We start from the raw sequence: 13,231 nt of genomic DNA on the forward strand, positions 1-13,231 counted from the left end.
TATAAGGTACCTAATATAATATATGTCTTATACCTAGACTATCATACCGTCTCCGCTCAGAATCGTTTTTCTTATACAATGATATTATATCATTGAATTCAAATTTAATACCATCCATTATACAGTGACCCACTTGTAACCTACTGAACAGCAGAGCGAAATCCACTTACCCACCTTTTTTAAAATTTTTTTATATGAATTTTTCTGGAATTTGGGAGATCATATCAAAAATGTGGGAAAGTCGATTTCAAGTAGACTTGATGATGAATTCAAATCTGTTTTCAGAATTCTTATCGCTTCATTAGATCAATTGGTATGTTTGGCAAAAAACACGTCTAAAATACTATGTCACGCGTGTGTTAGACGAAAACAGAAAATCACGGTATCGAATCCCCTTAATGTACAAACTCAATTCAATTTATTTATTAATAATTCGGTTGTACAAATTAATAGTAGGTACTAGGAACTTTGAAAATGTTGGTCATTTCTTAGTAACGATAATATGTGGAATATTGTTTTTAATATTAAAATTAATTCACCACAATATTTCTGAGTTATTATTAATGTAAATAATTTTAACGTGTAGTGGTAAATTAATTTTATTTGTTAGCGTTAAAAGTTATATCGACGGACCTCATGAATGACAACTAAATAAATAAATATAACAAATAAATATTCAACCAACCCGAACAAATTAATACTACCATCGTGGATCAATAATACTGTGATATAAAAAATAATGTATATAGGTGTACTCTATAGTATGTCAAATTGTAAGACAGTTTCCATATTTCGATACACTCATTATATTCTTAAATTGCATAATGTAATATGAAATCAACCCCCCGTTTTAACTTCGGTATCCAGAATCGCCATCAACCAATTGATAATTAAAATAGTATGAGTATACTATTTGAGTCTGTGAAGCGAATGGTCGGTATTTATGAGCCACAATGACAGTGATTATAACAGGTGTCACAATAGACCGAATACATTTTTTTTTAACGGGGTCTTGTATAGGCAAAACAGGTACACGTCATATCTGCAGTCTTGAACAACAAATCGTGGTACTATCATAGATATATAATAGTATACTTTAGAAGTTTCAAGTACCCACGAATAATATCATACAATATCACAACAAAATAACTAATATAGTTATTCAGGTTTTTTAATATGTAATTTCGTCCAAATTTGAGCTTAAAATTACTATAAAAATAAACTGTGCTTATGTATTTTTTAGATTTTTTGGTAACAGAATTAACTACTTACGTGGAATCTTGTTTTAAATTTTCAATCCTTAGATATAAAAGTTGAACATTTTATAATTTTTTAACAACAAAATAATTATTCAAATTAAAATTCGATAAATTTTGTCAAAATTCGATCTTTAAATGCTTATAAAAAAAAATTGTGCCTATGTATTTTTTATATTTTTCAACTGCTATTGTTACAATATATCAGGAGCCTTGTATTAAATTTTTACACTTTTTGGACCAACATATAATTAAAACTTTATTGATATTTATAGAAAACAAAACTAAAAAAATTGAAAACTGACAATGTCAGTAAACAGCTCAAAAAGAGTCAAATATAATTTTCAACATTTTATCGTATATATAGAAAATATTAATATGAACATTTAGTGAAATTTTCAAGTATCTACAGTCATTCGTTTTTTAATTACAACAAAATAAGAAAATCGTTACGTGAGAAATCGAGTGAATATCAAATGTTGTAAAAATATGAATTTCAAACGCCCATAAAAATTTAATTTGACTTGCTTGTAGACATTTTTTTTTTAAATAGGGTAGAAAAACTTATTAATATTTGATATTTATGGTTTAGTTAATAAAATAATAATGGTTTTAAATTAATAAATTATAAACTATAATATTTTTATAATCTATGTATTTAATACAAAATGATTGATCTTGTTATATTCGTTTTAATTTGTATTATTCAACCGAAGAATAACCGGTGTATTTAAAACGGGTTTTAGTAAAATATAAATCCCTAAACATAATGTCGTTGTACAATAGGTAGGTACTATACTTAAGAGTTTATATAATATTTAAATACAATATAACTCTAAACTCGATGCATATTAAAAAAGAGACCAACTAAGGGTTGTTTACGTCCCTCTTAAAATTTGAATGCATTATTGTATTTTTTTGTTATCAATTTTGAGCCAAGGTTTAGCCTAAAATGGTCGAAATTGTATTCAAATTTAATATCATATATAGGTACTTAGGATTTCTTCAGTTATTTTGTACTTTATTTCTTGAAAATGATTAGGAAATTCAGAAAGAGCTGACTTTGTTCAATTCACAAACCTTCGTTAAACGGTGTCAGTTAATTTTCTGCCCTGTAAAGTGTTTAACCAAAGAAACGGAAATCATTATTATTATTTAATTAATTGCTACATTTTTATTAAATTTGTATTTAAGATTTTTTTTGTATTTATCGGTAATAAAAAAAGTATGAAACCTTATATATTATATAAAATAAATTACCATTCACGTATTTAAAATATTTATTCCATTTTTTTTTTTTATAAGCATTTAAGATAATATAACAATAATAATAATAAATAATACATTTTTTATTCTAGTAACAAGAAATAACATATGGTGTAACAGTTCTGTTATTCATGTTCATTAGAAATATTACTAGAAAGTTACTCTACGCTGAGGAAGAACGAAGATTTTATACTTGTCAATATCAACTTTAAGGATAATTTATAACGAGTGTGTATATGTTTTTAAAGGTTGATAAATTAATTATGTTTTGTATTTCACAGTTTTTTTTTACCGATCTGCAATAGTTATTTTGATATAAATTATTTAATATCATTAATAGGGCTGGGATTTTAATGCTCTAAAAAATTTCAAAAAATGCCCTTAAAAAATGCAAAAATGACTTAAAAAACTCAAAAAATGCACTAAAAAATGCATTTAAATTATATTTATTATAGTTTAAAAATTAGAAAAAAATTTTTAATCATACTACAGCAGTAATGTATTTTTTTTTGTTTATTGTAAGTTGTTACTTGTTTAGTTTTTTTATGCTTCTGTTTTCTTAATCATTCATTCTAAAATAATAATTTTAAAAAAAGTTTTAATATTTTAACTTGTTTTTGCTAGTTGTTATTAATACTAACCTGAACAAAATCGCTATTGCACTGTATAATGATATGCCTAGCTATAATAAAATTGTTAGAGAAGATAACTTGTACCTATGTATGTATGCATGGTGTGATAAAAATAATAATTCATAATAGGTATAACATAATGGTGATAATTTTTGTGGAAAATCCTAGCTATGATGAAATATATGAATATATGATACTATATATAATTTATTATTCGTACCGTCAGCAGTTTGCCAAAAGTTTCTTGTGAATCACAACAATTTTCGTTTATTTTATGAAGAAATTGTGAAATATGCTCTAAAAACCAAGAAAAATGTCCTAAAAAATGCATTTAAGGTTAATTTTGTCAAAAAATGCAAAAAAATGCAAAATAAAAAATACTTTAAAATAATCAGTATCACCCAAAACCCATTTTATACTTACAGATCAACGTTTCAAAACATCAGGAAAAAAGATGCCTTTGCATCAAAATCCCAGTCCTAATCATTAAATAGTAGGTAGCTAGATTGTTTTATCGATCATAATTTGACATATCTAATGCCTAACTTTTTTAATTCAATAGTATATAAATATACTAATAATAAATATAAATATTTTCAATTGTTTATTCAATAATAACTATTATATGTATTATGTATATGATATATAAATATGTATTGGTCTGTAGTTGAGTTCTTTGGGTCACAATAACGGTGGGGGTTCAGTTCCAAAATCATGTATTACAATCGATGAATTATTAGCATCCACCACTGATTCAATTCTTCCTTTACAGTAAAAACAAACACGTGAATAAAGTACGTGATGATTTATACATAATCTGAAATAAACGAAATTTAATTTGTATATTGACATGTTCAAATTAAAGTACAAGATAAAATCACGATTACCCTAGTTCTTATTTACGTATTTAATATCAGTGACAAAAAAACTACTGAGTACTCAGCATAGGAAAAAATTACATAAATGTATATTATAAAACATTTTGTATACAAAGTGATTCACCAAGCATAATTAATATACTTACCTACTTAAAGGACGTATTTTCAAATTCTTGAGATTTTATTCACCACTTAAGGAGTGTCCTGTGGTGAAACAAACTTCTGCTATTCAAATGAGAACCCCTTTTTAACGTACTAAATTATTTAGTAGATCGTTTTTTTTTTAATATTGATTTACTTTATTCAAAATTTGAATGAATAGTTTTTTAGTTATTAAAATGTTCATATTAAGGATAATAGTCTTTAAGATTGGTTTTATAAAAATATAAAATAGATGTAATATTGGATCTGGTATTTACTATACCTGGACCATTTTTATAAATTATAAATATTGATGGATTAATAAAAATTACTTAAATTTTTAATTGCCCACTGCCTTCTTATCTTCACAAATCCATTATCAAAAACACTAGTTCGTTATTTATATAAAATGTAAGTTGTCATTCGAAAAACAGAAGTATGTATTTATCTCCACAGGACACTCCAAAAGTAGTACAAAAAACTAGAGAATTTTAGTATATGGTATTATGATCTTTAAGTAAGGATATTTAAAAATCCCAAAAATCAGATTTTGAATAACTGCGTTGTTGGAGAAGAAAAAGGAAGTAAGCATGCTTGATCAATCTCCTGTATATTGTTGGTATAATAATAGATATTGTAAGCCCCAACTTCGCTAAATAAAAAGAAGGTAAGTGGGTGTTAACTGTTAAATATAAATTCAATGATATAAAATCACTGTATATGAAAAACGATTCTGAGCGAAGACGGTCAGTCAGCCTATAATATTACTAAGACACTAAGTATATTTGATGATATAATTGTGATTAAATTTTTTTTACTGCAGTTAGGTATTACTACAACAGCAAGTTAAATTAATTTTTTCCGAAAAATTTACATTTGAAAATGTCATTGTGTGTAATGTGTATACAATATAATAATATAATTTAAAAGTTTCAAGTACCCACGAATAATATTTTTAAATTACAACAAAATAACTAAAATCGTTACTCTTGGTTTTAATACCTATGTAATTTTGTCCAAATTTGAACTTTAAATGTCTGAAAAAATAACTACGTTTATATATATTTTTTTATTTTTTGGTTACAGATTATAATTTTTAACTACAATTATTTTGTCAAAATTAGAATTTTAAATACTTATAAAAAAAATTTAAATGTAAGTACATAATAATATATTAATATATTAATATATATAGGTACATAATAATTCAATTAGAGGTTAGAACTGTAAAAGAAGAGATATTCCTTATTGTATAAGGAATTATGTATAATCCACTAGCAAATTTTAACACAAGGTATTATCCTTAGATTAATTTATCGCAATTATTTGACTGGCAGCACTGCGGGCAACCAGCGATTATATAATTTTATTCGGGAAACTTTGATTCCCAGAACGCCTTTTCTTTCAAAAGAGATGATAAATAGTATTAAATAGATAAAGCCCCAATGTTGTTATATAACCCACAGAGACTTATTATGTGCCACTTAGTTTATAAAAAATGTAGTATGTTTAATATGAGGATTGTGAATTTTTTCAGATAAATTAATTTGCATTACCTATAGTATTAATTTATGTAAGTAAGCAGTTAAGCACATGACTTTTCATGCATTTAATGTATTCTGCCCACGTATTTTTCGCTTTTATATAGTATCATATATTATAATAATTGTTTTAAGTTATACCTATAATGAGTATTGAGTACAATTTTTAGGACTTTTTAAAATTATTATGATTTATAATAACTATTAAGTTGACTATAATATGAACATGAACTCACTTGCAGCATTGGTGTTTACACGGTCTCAAAGTAACGTTGTTTTTATTTGAATAACATATTATACACAAATCCTCCTCATTTATGCTGGAAGCCATAGATTTATGGCATCTCATGTACCAATCCAAATGTTGGTACATATCACCAACTTTTTTAAGTTCTTCCTCAGTGAAATAAGTTTTATCTAGTAAAGACAGAATATGTTAAACATTATAAACTAAATATATACTGCAAAACATAATTAACGAATATTTAATTATAAAAGTAAACAAAATTGAATTAATAATTAACTATACAATTTGCCCACCGAAGATTTACTGATATTAAGTGGTGAAAGTAATGTAATATCTATTACCAGTTATTAAATTCTTTAGGGAAATGCTGTATAGATACCTATTGCGAAGAAGATAATTTAAATATATAGTATAATATAAACAATACCAAATTTTCCGAGAAGATTTTAGATTTTTTTCTTATTTAGTTAACAAAACATTGATTGATGTAAAAATAATAGAATTGTTTAAATATTTCGAAACCGTAAATTTGTAAAGCTTTTATTTTAATTCATGTCGGGATTTAGAGATATTAATTGAGGTATTCTCTTTCTACCTTTAATTGTCCTTAATATAAAGTTGTTGTAATTTTCTTTAGTCCAAATCTCCATAAGAATATAAATCGAAATTTACCTGACCTTAACATTAATATAGTTTGTTTAACTTTCAGTTAATGACATATATAATGACATTATAATATAGAATAACATTACGGATTAATTTATTGAAACTTAAACAATACCTATTGTACTTAATTAAGCAGCTATAGACCTTTAATAGGTAATTATAAGTACTTAATGATAAAAAAAATGTAATTAAGGGAACCAAAATAAAAAATATATACCTAATATTATATATCAATTATATATCATATAAAATATAGTTATATATCATAACTATGGTATTAAATATTATTAAAAACATAATTATAAATACTTTAAAATACAAATATCAATTACAAAAACTCAAGGAAAACGGTTCATCATTTTCGATTTCTGGTAATATAATAAAGCCCAATGATGCCAAATCAAAATTTGGATCTGAAATTAAAACATCTGTAATCTCTGGGATACTGGAAATCTTACTGGGTCTTTCAGCATTTTCTTCTGTAACTAATAACGTTAAACTTAGTATTTAGCTTCGATTTTTATAAATCTTTTGAGTATTAAAAATAAATATATTTTGTTTGCTTATTTATATTTTTATTTAAAAATAGCATAAGTATAATGTATATATATTATATTTTAGACGTTGCTGATTATGTTTCAAACATTTAAAATATATAAGGCTTGTTCATTCACCATTTTTATTTATTTCACCGTCTAACATAGATAACAAAACACCAGTTGTAGCTACAAGAATTGTAAACTTATGTACACATTCCATATGCGGTAACGATAATTGCAAAATTCGGCTAAACGTAGAAGATGAGGCATTTATACGATTGAGAATTTGACATATTAACTGAAAAGCACAAAACAATTAATGTATTACATTATATAAGTACCTAATGCATTATATTTAAAAAAAAACAATTCAAGGATTCTTCGCAACCTGAAAGACTCTGCCAAGTGATCCTTCTTGGTCAATTATGAAATTACGGTCAAAATGAATCATCATTTCAATAACACGTAATAATGTTACAGTGTAAATAAAACTTTTACCACACATTTTTAGCTTGTTCACTTCTTCCGACGAAAAAATAACAGTATGGTTTTCGTTTATATCTTTTATCTTTAAACATTGCAAGAGTGATAGTATATAGTATATAGTTCCATATATAATATAAAACTTACAAATTTAATGTATAAATATCATCAACACAATCGTACATACTTCTTGGAATAAACTTATGAACTCAGAAAAAGCCCAGTTTAGATAATTCAATGAGTTATTGATAAAATTAGACGCTGTTTCTTTGTCTTGAGCTATAACCGTGCGTATGTCATTTTGTAACACGGTAGCAGGTGGTCGTACTGTCGAGAAAAAAACACAATAATTATAACTACCTAGTACAAGCAAGTTATAAAACTATAACCAGTGCCCATGTTAGAAAACACAATTTCTTCAAGTGCTCCTTGTGTAGAGATGTGTTTATTGTTTAGATGAGGCGGTCGTACATAACGAAATGCAAATCCAGAACCGTACCAAATTAACATTAATATTAAATTGGTTTTGATCCACATTTTTCGCTCCGTCGGTTTTAAAATTGATTTAATAGCACGCAGTCGTCTAAAAAAATATATAATTCTCATCGTTATTAAACATAATAGGTATGTTGATTTGTGTATAAACCATGTAATACTATGGCATGTATAATAATGACATGATATAGGTATCTGGTGTATGTATAATGTATATAGGTGGATGTAGTATATACATCAGTACACCACAATACATTATAAAAACATTTTAAAAATTTTAAAAATATTTCACGGATTTAATTAAGAAGGATATTGTTAAATAATATAAATAAGTCTTACGATTTTTTTTCAACTGATTGTAGAATAACAACTGATTTAGGATTAGTCAAATACAAAGTGACTCCTTGTACAATTATTTCTTTGGTTTTCGGATGGATTATTCTATGATCATTGAAAATGTCAAGTAATATTTCAGCAATTAACATGGCCAACCATTTTTCAGCTAAAATTAAAACATGTATTTAATATCTCGATATTACGATTGTTCCAACTTGTTATTTTAAACGCGTAATATTACCAACTATAATAGCATCAAACTTCTGGATTATGTTAGTGTAATCAGGCAATAAAACAGCTAACCCCATCAGATTATCTATATAAAATTCTGGGACGAATCTGAACAATTCGTCTTCAACATCTGAACAATATTTTACTGTGTTCGAAACGATCGAGAGAATCCATTCTAAAATTCGTTCATTTGCGTCTACAAATATCAAACTCTTCAGCCAGGCTACATGCCTCATAGATAAACAAATTCTTTTTTCAATGTCCTGAACAAATATGTATATATGTCATATGATTTGTTTTTAATATATCAATAGACGTATATTATGTGAATGTTTTATAAATGTATAAAAAAATAATACCTTAAGAGTGTGCTCTAACATGTCCACGTTTTCGTTGGAAATTTTTAATTCATAGTCTACTATAGCATAATCTATCGATAAATCGACTAATCTGTCTTTGAAAGCTACATACTATAAGAATACATTATATTATATTAATAAAAATGACAACAAATAATTAATAACGTGTAACTCGTACTACGCCTTTAAGATATATAATGTTGCGTTCATATCTTACTTCAATTAACTGTCTATGGCTAGCTACGTGATATAAGCACATTATATTGTTTAGCAACACAGAAAATACATGCTTTTTGTCGGTAGGCAAATGATCAAACGACAATATTCTATTCATGACAGCATCGGCGATATGAGTGTTTGCATTTCTGTCTTCATTATTCCTAAGGATTCTTGTTAAAACGGTAATCAAACCAGCCGCCGAATTAATTTCTATCATTTCATCCTCAACGTCGACTTGAACAAAAATCGTATAACGCTATATGACTATTATAAGTAGGTATATTATAGGTAAATCAAAAAGTATAGAAGAAATACCATTTTGAATGACTTAACGTTACTTGCACTTAATTAACATTTCACGTGATTAATTGTACACTTGACATTTAATGACGGGATAATATTATAATATAATTAAATAATATTGGACATGAAATTAACATATAATATTAGGCAGTTATTATTTTAAATACACGTAAAACATATGAATAATATTACTGTTTGATTTCGATAATATATTAACTAATTAATACAGGAGTGAAGTGTGGTGAAGACAATTAAATCTATTCAATTTGACAGTATAAACTGCACATAAAAGTAACACTCTGTATTTAAGTAAGCAGTATTGCATATACGTGGTGCATAAAATTATAAAAGACTTTTATTAATATTTAATTAAGTTATTAATATAACTAAAATATTATTAGCAGGTCACCACTACGGTTTTATTTTCCCGTGAATAACCTATTTCCATGTAAAAGGTTCGAACTACATAAACGGACAAATAAAACCGCGGTGTGTGAACTGCAGCTTGAGAATAAAAAAGTATAAATCACGGAAAACGGTAAGAAGCATATGTTATTAAAGATTGCGAATTAATATGAAAATATTAAAATTAACGTCGAATTATCCAAGCTTCAAAAAATGTGTGAAAAATATTAGCAAATTATAGACGGTATTATTTCCGATGTGACAAGATCAATAAAAAAAAAAAAACCATTACACTTTAATAGAAAACAGCATTTTTATACGAAATATTATTTTGCATTTATTAGATTGTAAAATAAAAGTATAACGCAAGAAAAGTAGATGAATTTAATATCATTACAATTTTAAATGTGATTAACTAAACACTGTAGCTTAAAACACTAAAGGCACCAAGACTTTTTATTTTATTTATTTTTTTTTTATACAAAGTATATAGTGAATTATAAAATATAGCCTATAACATTTAAAGCAAAATACGCTTAAGTAGTTACTAATTGAGTGTCAATAATGATATTATCATTATTATAGATGTTATGAATTGTATTAATTGGATAAATTCTACAAGGTAGAATAATTTACAAACCTTTTCTCACCAAAAACATGTTATACACTAATTAACTAAAAAAAAATAAATGATAATGCCTTATAAGAACGGCTAAAACCTACAGCTGGATTCAAAGATTACAACATAATAATATAATGCATTTCAAATTTAAAAAAAAGCAGGTAAGTGGATGTTGCTCTGCTGTACAAGTGGGTCATTGTATAATGGGTTGTATTAAACTTGAATTCAATGATAAAATATCATTGTATAAGAAAAACGATTCTGAGCGGAGACGGTTTGTCAGTCTGGATATTTTATATTGTTATTATTTATTTTATCATGTAAGTTGAATTAATATTATAATAATATTATAATTTTTTATTTGTTTCTATGGTGATAAACAAAGCGTTAGAAATTAAAATCCCATTTTTAGCGTTTTTTCGTAATTTTTCGGTGGTTTTTCCCGTGGTATTAAATAACTATTGAGAAAATCGGAAAATGACCTCTCTAAAGTACCATCTTGATCCAATTCGCTAAAAGATAAGGTACTAAATGTTGAAATCAAAGCACTCCTTCTGGTAGAAATTTTGTATACAGGATATAAAAAGCAAAAAAAAAATAATAAACACCATTGTAAAAAAAAACTAATCCAATATAGGTAAGCTTATAGTGCAGCATATTTTTTTTTCAAATGCCTATTCTTTCCATTTGAGATACAAACACAAACTATTGCCTACCGGCCTACCATCCAACGTACACAAAATGTATTTTTATATAATGTTTGATTACAACTTTGCAATTCAAACATTTATACATATTACCTACGTTGAACAAAATAAAAAAAAAATGTATACTAAACAAAAATTGAATCATAGCTAATAAATATATAGAACGCAGTATTAATGCTATCAGAAATCTGGTAACTGTCCCCATAATTAAATACATCACTTGTAAGAATATTACTTTCAATATCATCATCATCATTTCGGTTGTCGAACGGAGGTCCTAGTTTCGATTTAATATTTTGATTATATGTGTTTTTCAGATATGAAAATGTGCCTCCAATTCGTTCGATTCCAAAAAAATTGTAGTTCTCCAAATAAAAAATATTTGGGTGTATTCTTAAATGTTCTCCGGCTATTAGTTCTTCAGTCCATAGTTCACGTAATAGAAATGACATACGAAAGAATGTACTTAATAATACCGGACCCGGTAATTTTAAAATAGGATCATTCTAGATAATATAATGAAATTGAAAATAACATATTATTTAAAACACTTAAATCACAATATTTTAAATCATATATTATAACGTATGAACACAGCTATTTTTATTTTTATATGATTATTCAGAACATTGCCATCAATAATATTCAAAATTATTTTTCTAAAATATCTATAGATTACTATACGACCGTTCCTGTCAGATGAATTTTAAATTATAGTAGCTTAATTTAAAAAAATTGAATTAGGTACAACTAAAGTAAACCATTTGATGTATAATATAATATATTAATCAATAATCAATATTTAAATATCTTATTGGAAGATAATATGAACGGGGTTAGGTAACTTTTAAGTCCCTGCATTAGAGTTTAGATCCCATACGGAGCGAAAAAAATTCTAATACCTATAATATAGGATTTCAATCATATATAGTTTATTATACTTAGGTAGGTACTGAATATTTTATTTTATTTTATTCCTAATTCCAATAATAATAGAAACCCTTTTCGTATAGTATTGTTCAATTAATATTAATATTAATAATGCATAATCACTATCGTAAATAATTAATTTGGAATTTTGCAGATTGGATATATTGAATTGTAATAAATCTGGTGAAATTTAATAAAATTCCGATTAAAAATGTCATAGTATCTACGATGATAAAAAATAATAATAATATTTACCCTCCAATAAATCATATTTTCTTGGGTAAAACTTTGAAATCTTTTACTAAATAAAACTCTGGATCTCACCACTGTGTCCGTTTGATCATTGTCGTTTAGTAAGGTTTTAAGAAATATTATTTGAAGTTTTTCTAATTCTGTTTGATAAAAATATTATTTAAATGTAATAAATATGGGTTGTGAATAAGTATTTATATAATATATATATTACGATTCAATATTTTTTTTATTTTTTCACTCGCTTCGCTGTAAGACGCTTTACATTTCCTATAGTCTTGAAGGAAATTTTTTACCAATTTGTTTTGCATATCTTCCGCCAAATCCACATTTTCTATACTCCAATATACACGTGGTATCATTTTTTCGAACATTTCATCGGATGGAGATATAATATGCAAGAAGTGAGCAAATCTATAAAATTAATTATTTTTTTAATGCATATTGTATACAATTACTATTACAGTATTACACAATTTTGAGATTAATATTATTTGCTGAACTATTGTAATACATTAATACCTTTATGTATCTAATACCAGTAATGCCTATAATATGTATAGTTGTATAATATTTTAATAAAATGGATATTTTGCATTTTTTCCCAATAATAATATGTCCAGGTTTTTCAAATGCATACCTATATAATTTCGTAGGTACATTTTTTATGAGAATAATTTTAAATTAACAGAGATCTTAATAATTACAAATATACCTACCTAT

The 13,231-nt window shown here is 25.7% G+C and overlaps 1 protein-coding gene across 1 annotated transcript; it reads right to left on the minus strand.

The window, feature by feature from the left end:
* Window positions 1–3,763: 3,763 nt before the first annotated feature.
* LOC100570427 (E3 ubiquitin-protein ligase RNF123-like) lies at window positions 3,764–11,830 on the minus strand. Its single transcript, XM_029486157.1, has 12 exons — window positions 11,562–11,830; window positions 9,288–9,523; window positions 9,071–9,181; window positions 8,722–8,974; window positions 8,484–8,646; window positions 8,039–8,232; window positions 7,837–7,976; window positions 7,555–7,734; window positions 7,302–7,464; window positions 6,960–7,112; window positions 5,951–6,131; window positions 3,764–3,971 (listed from the first exon to the last, which is right to left on the minus strand). Exons 1-12 carry the CDS (start codon window positions 11,776–11,778, stop codon window positions 3,836–3,838), a joined length of 2,127 nt encoding a protein of 708 aa, XP_029342017.1. The 5' UTR covers window positions 11,779–11,830; the 3' UTR covers window positions 3,764–3,835.
* Between the last annotated feature and the right edge of the window lie 1,401 nt (window positions 11,831–13,231).

The sequence above is a fragment of the Acyrthosiphon pisum genome, chromosome A1 (assembly GCF_005508785.2).
Source record: "Acyrthosiphon pisum isolate AL4f chromosome A1, pea_aphid_22Mar2018_4r6ur, whole genome shotgun sequence".
In the NCBI taxonomy this organism is placed as follows: Eukaryota; Metazoa; Arthropoda; class Insecta; order Hemiptera; family Aphididae; genus Acyrthosiphon; species Acyrthosiphon pisum.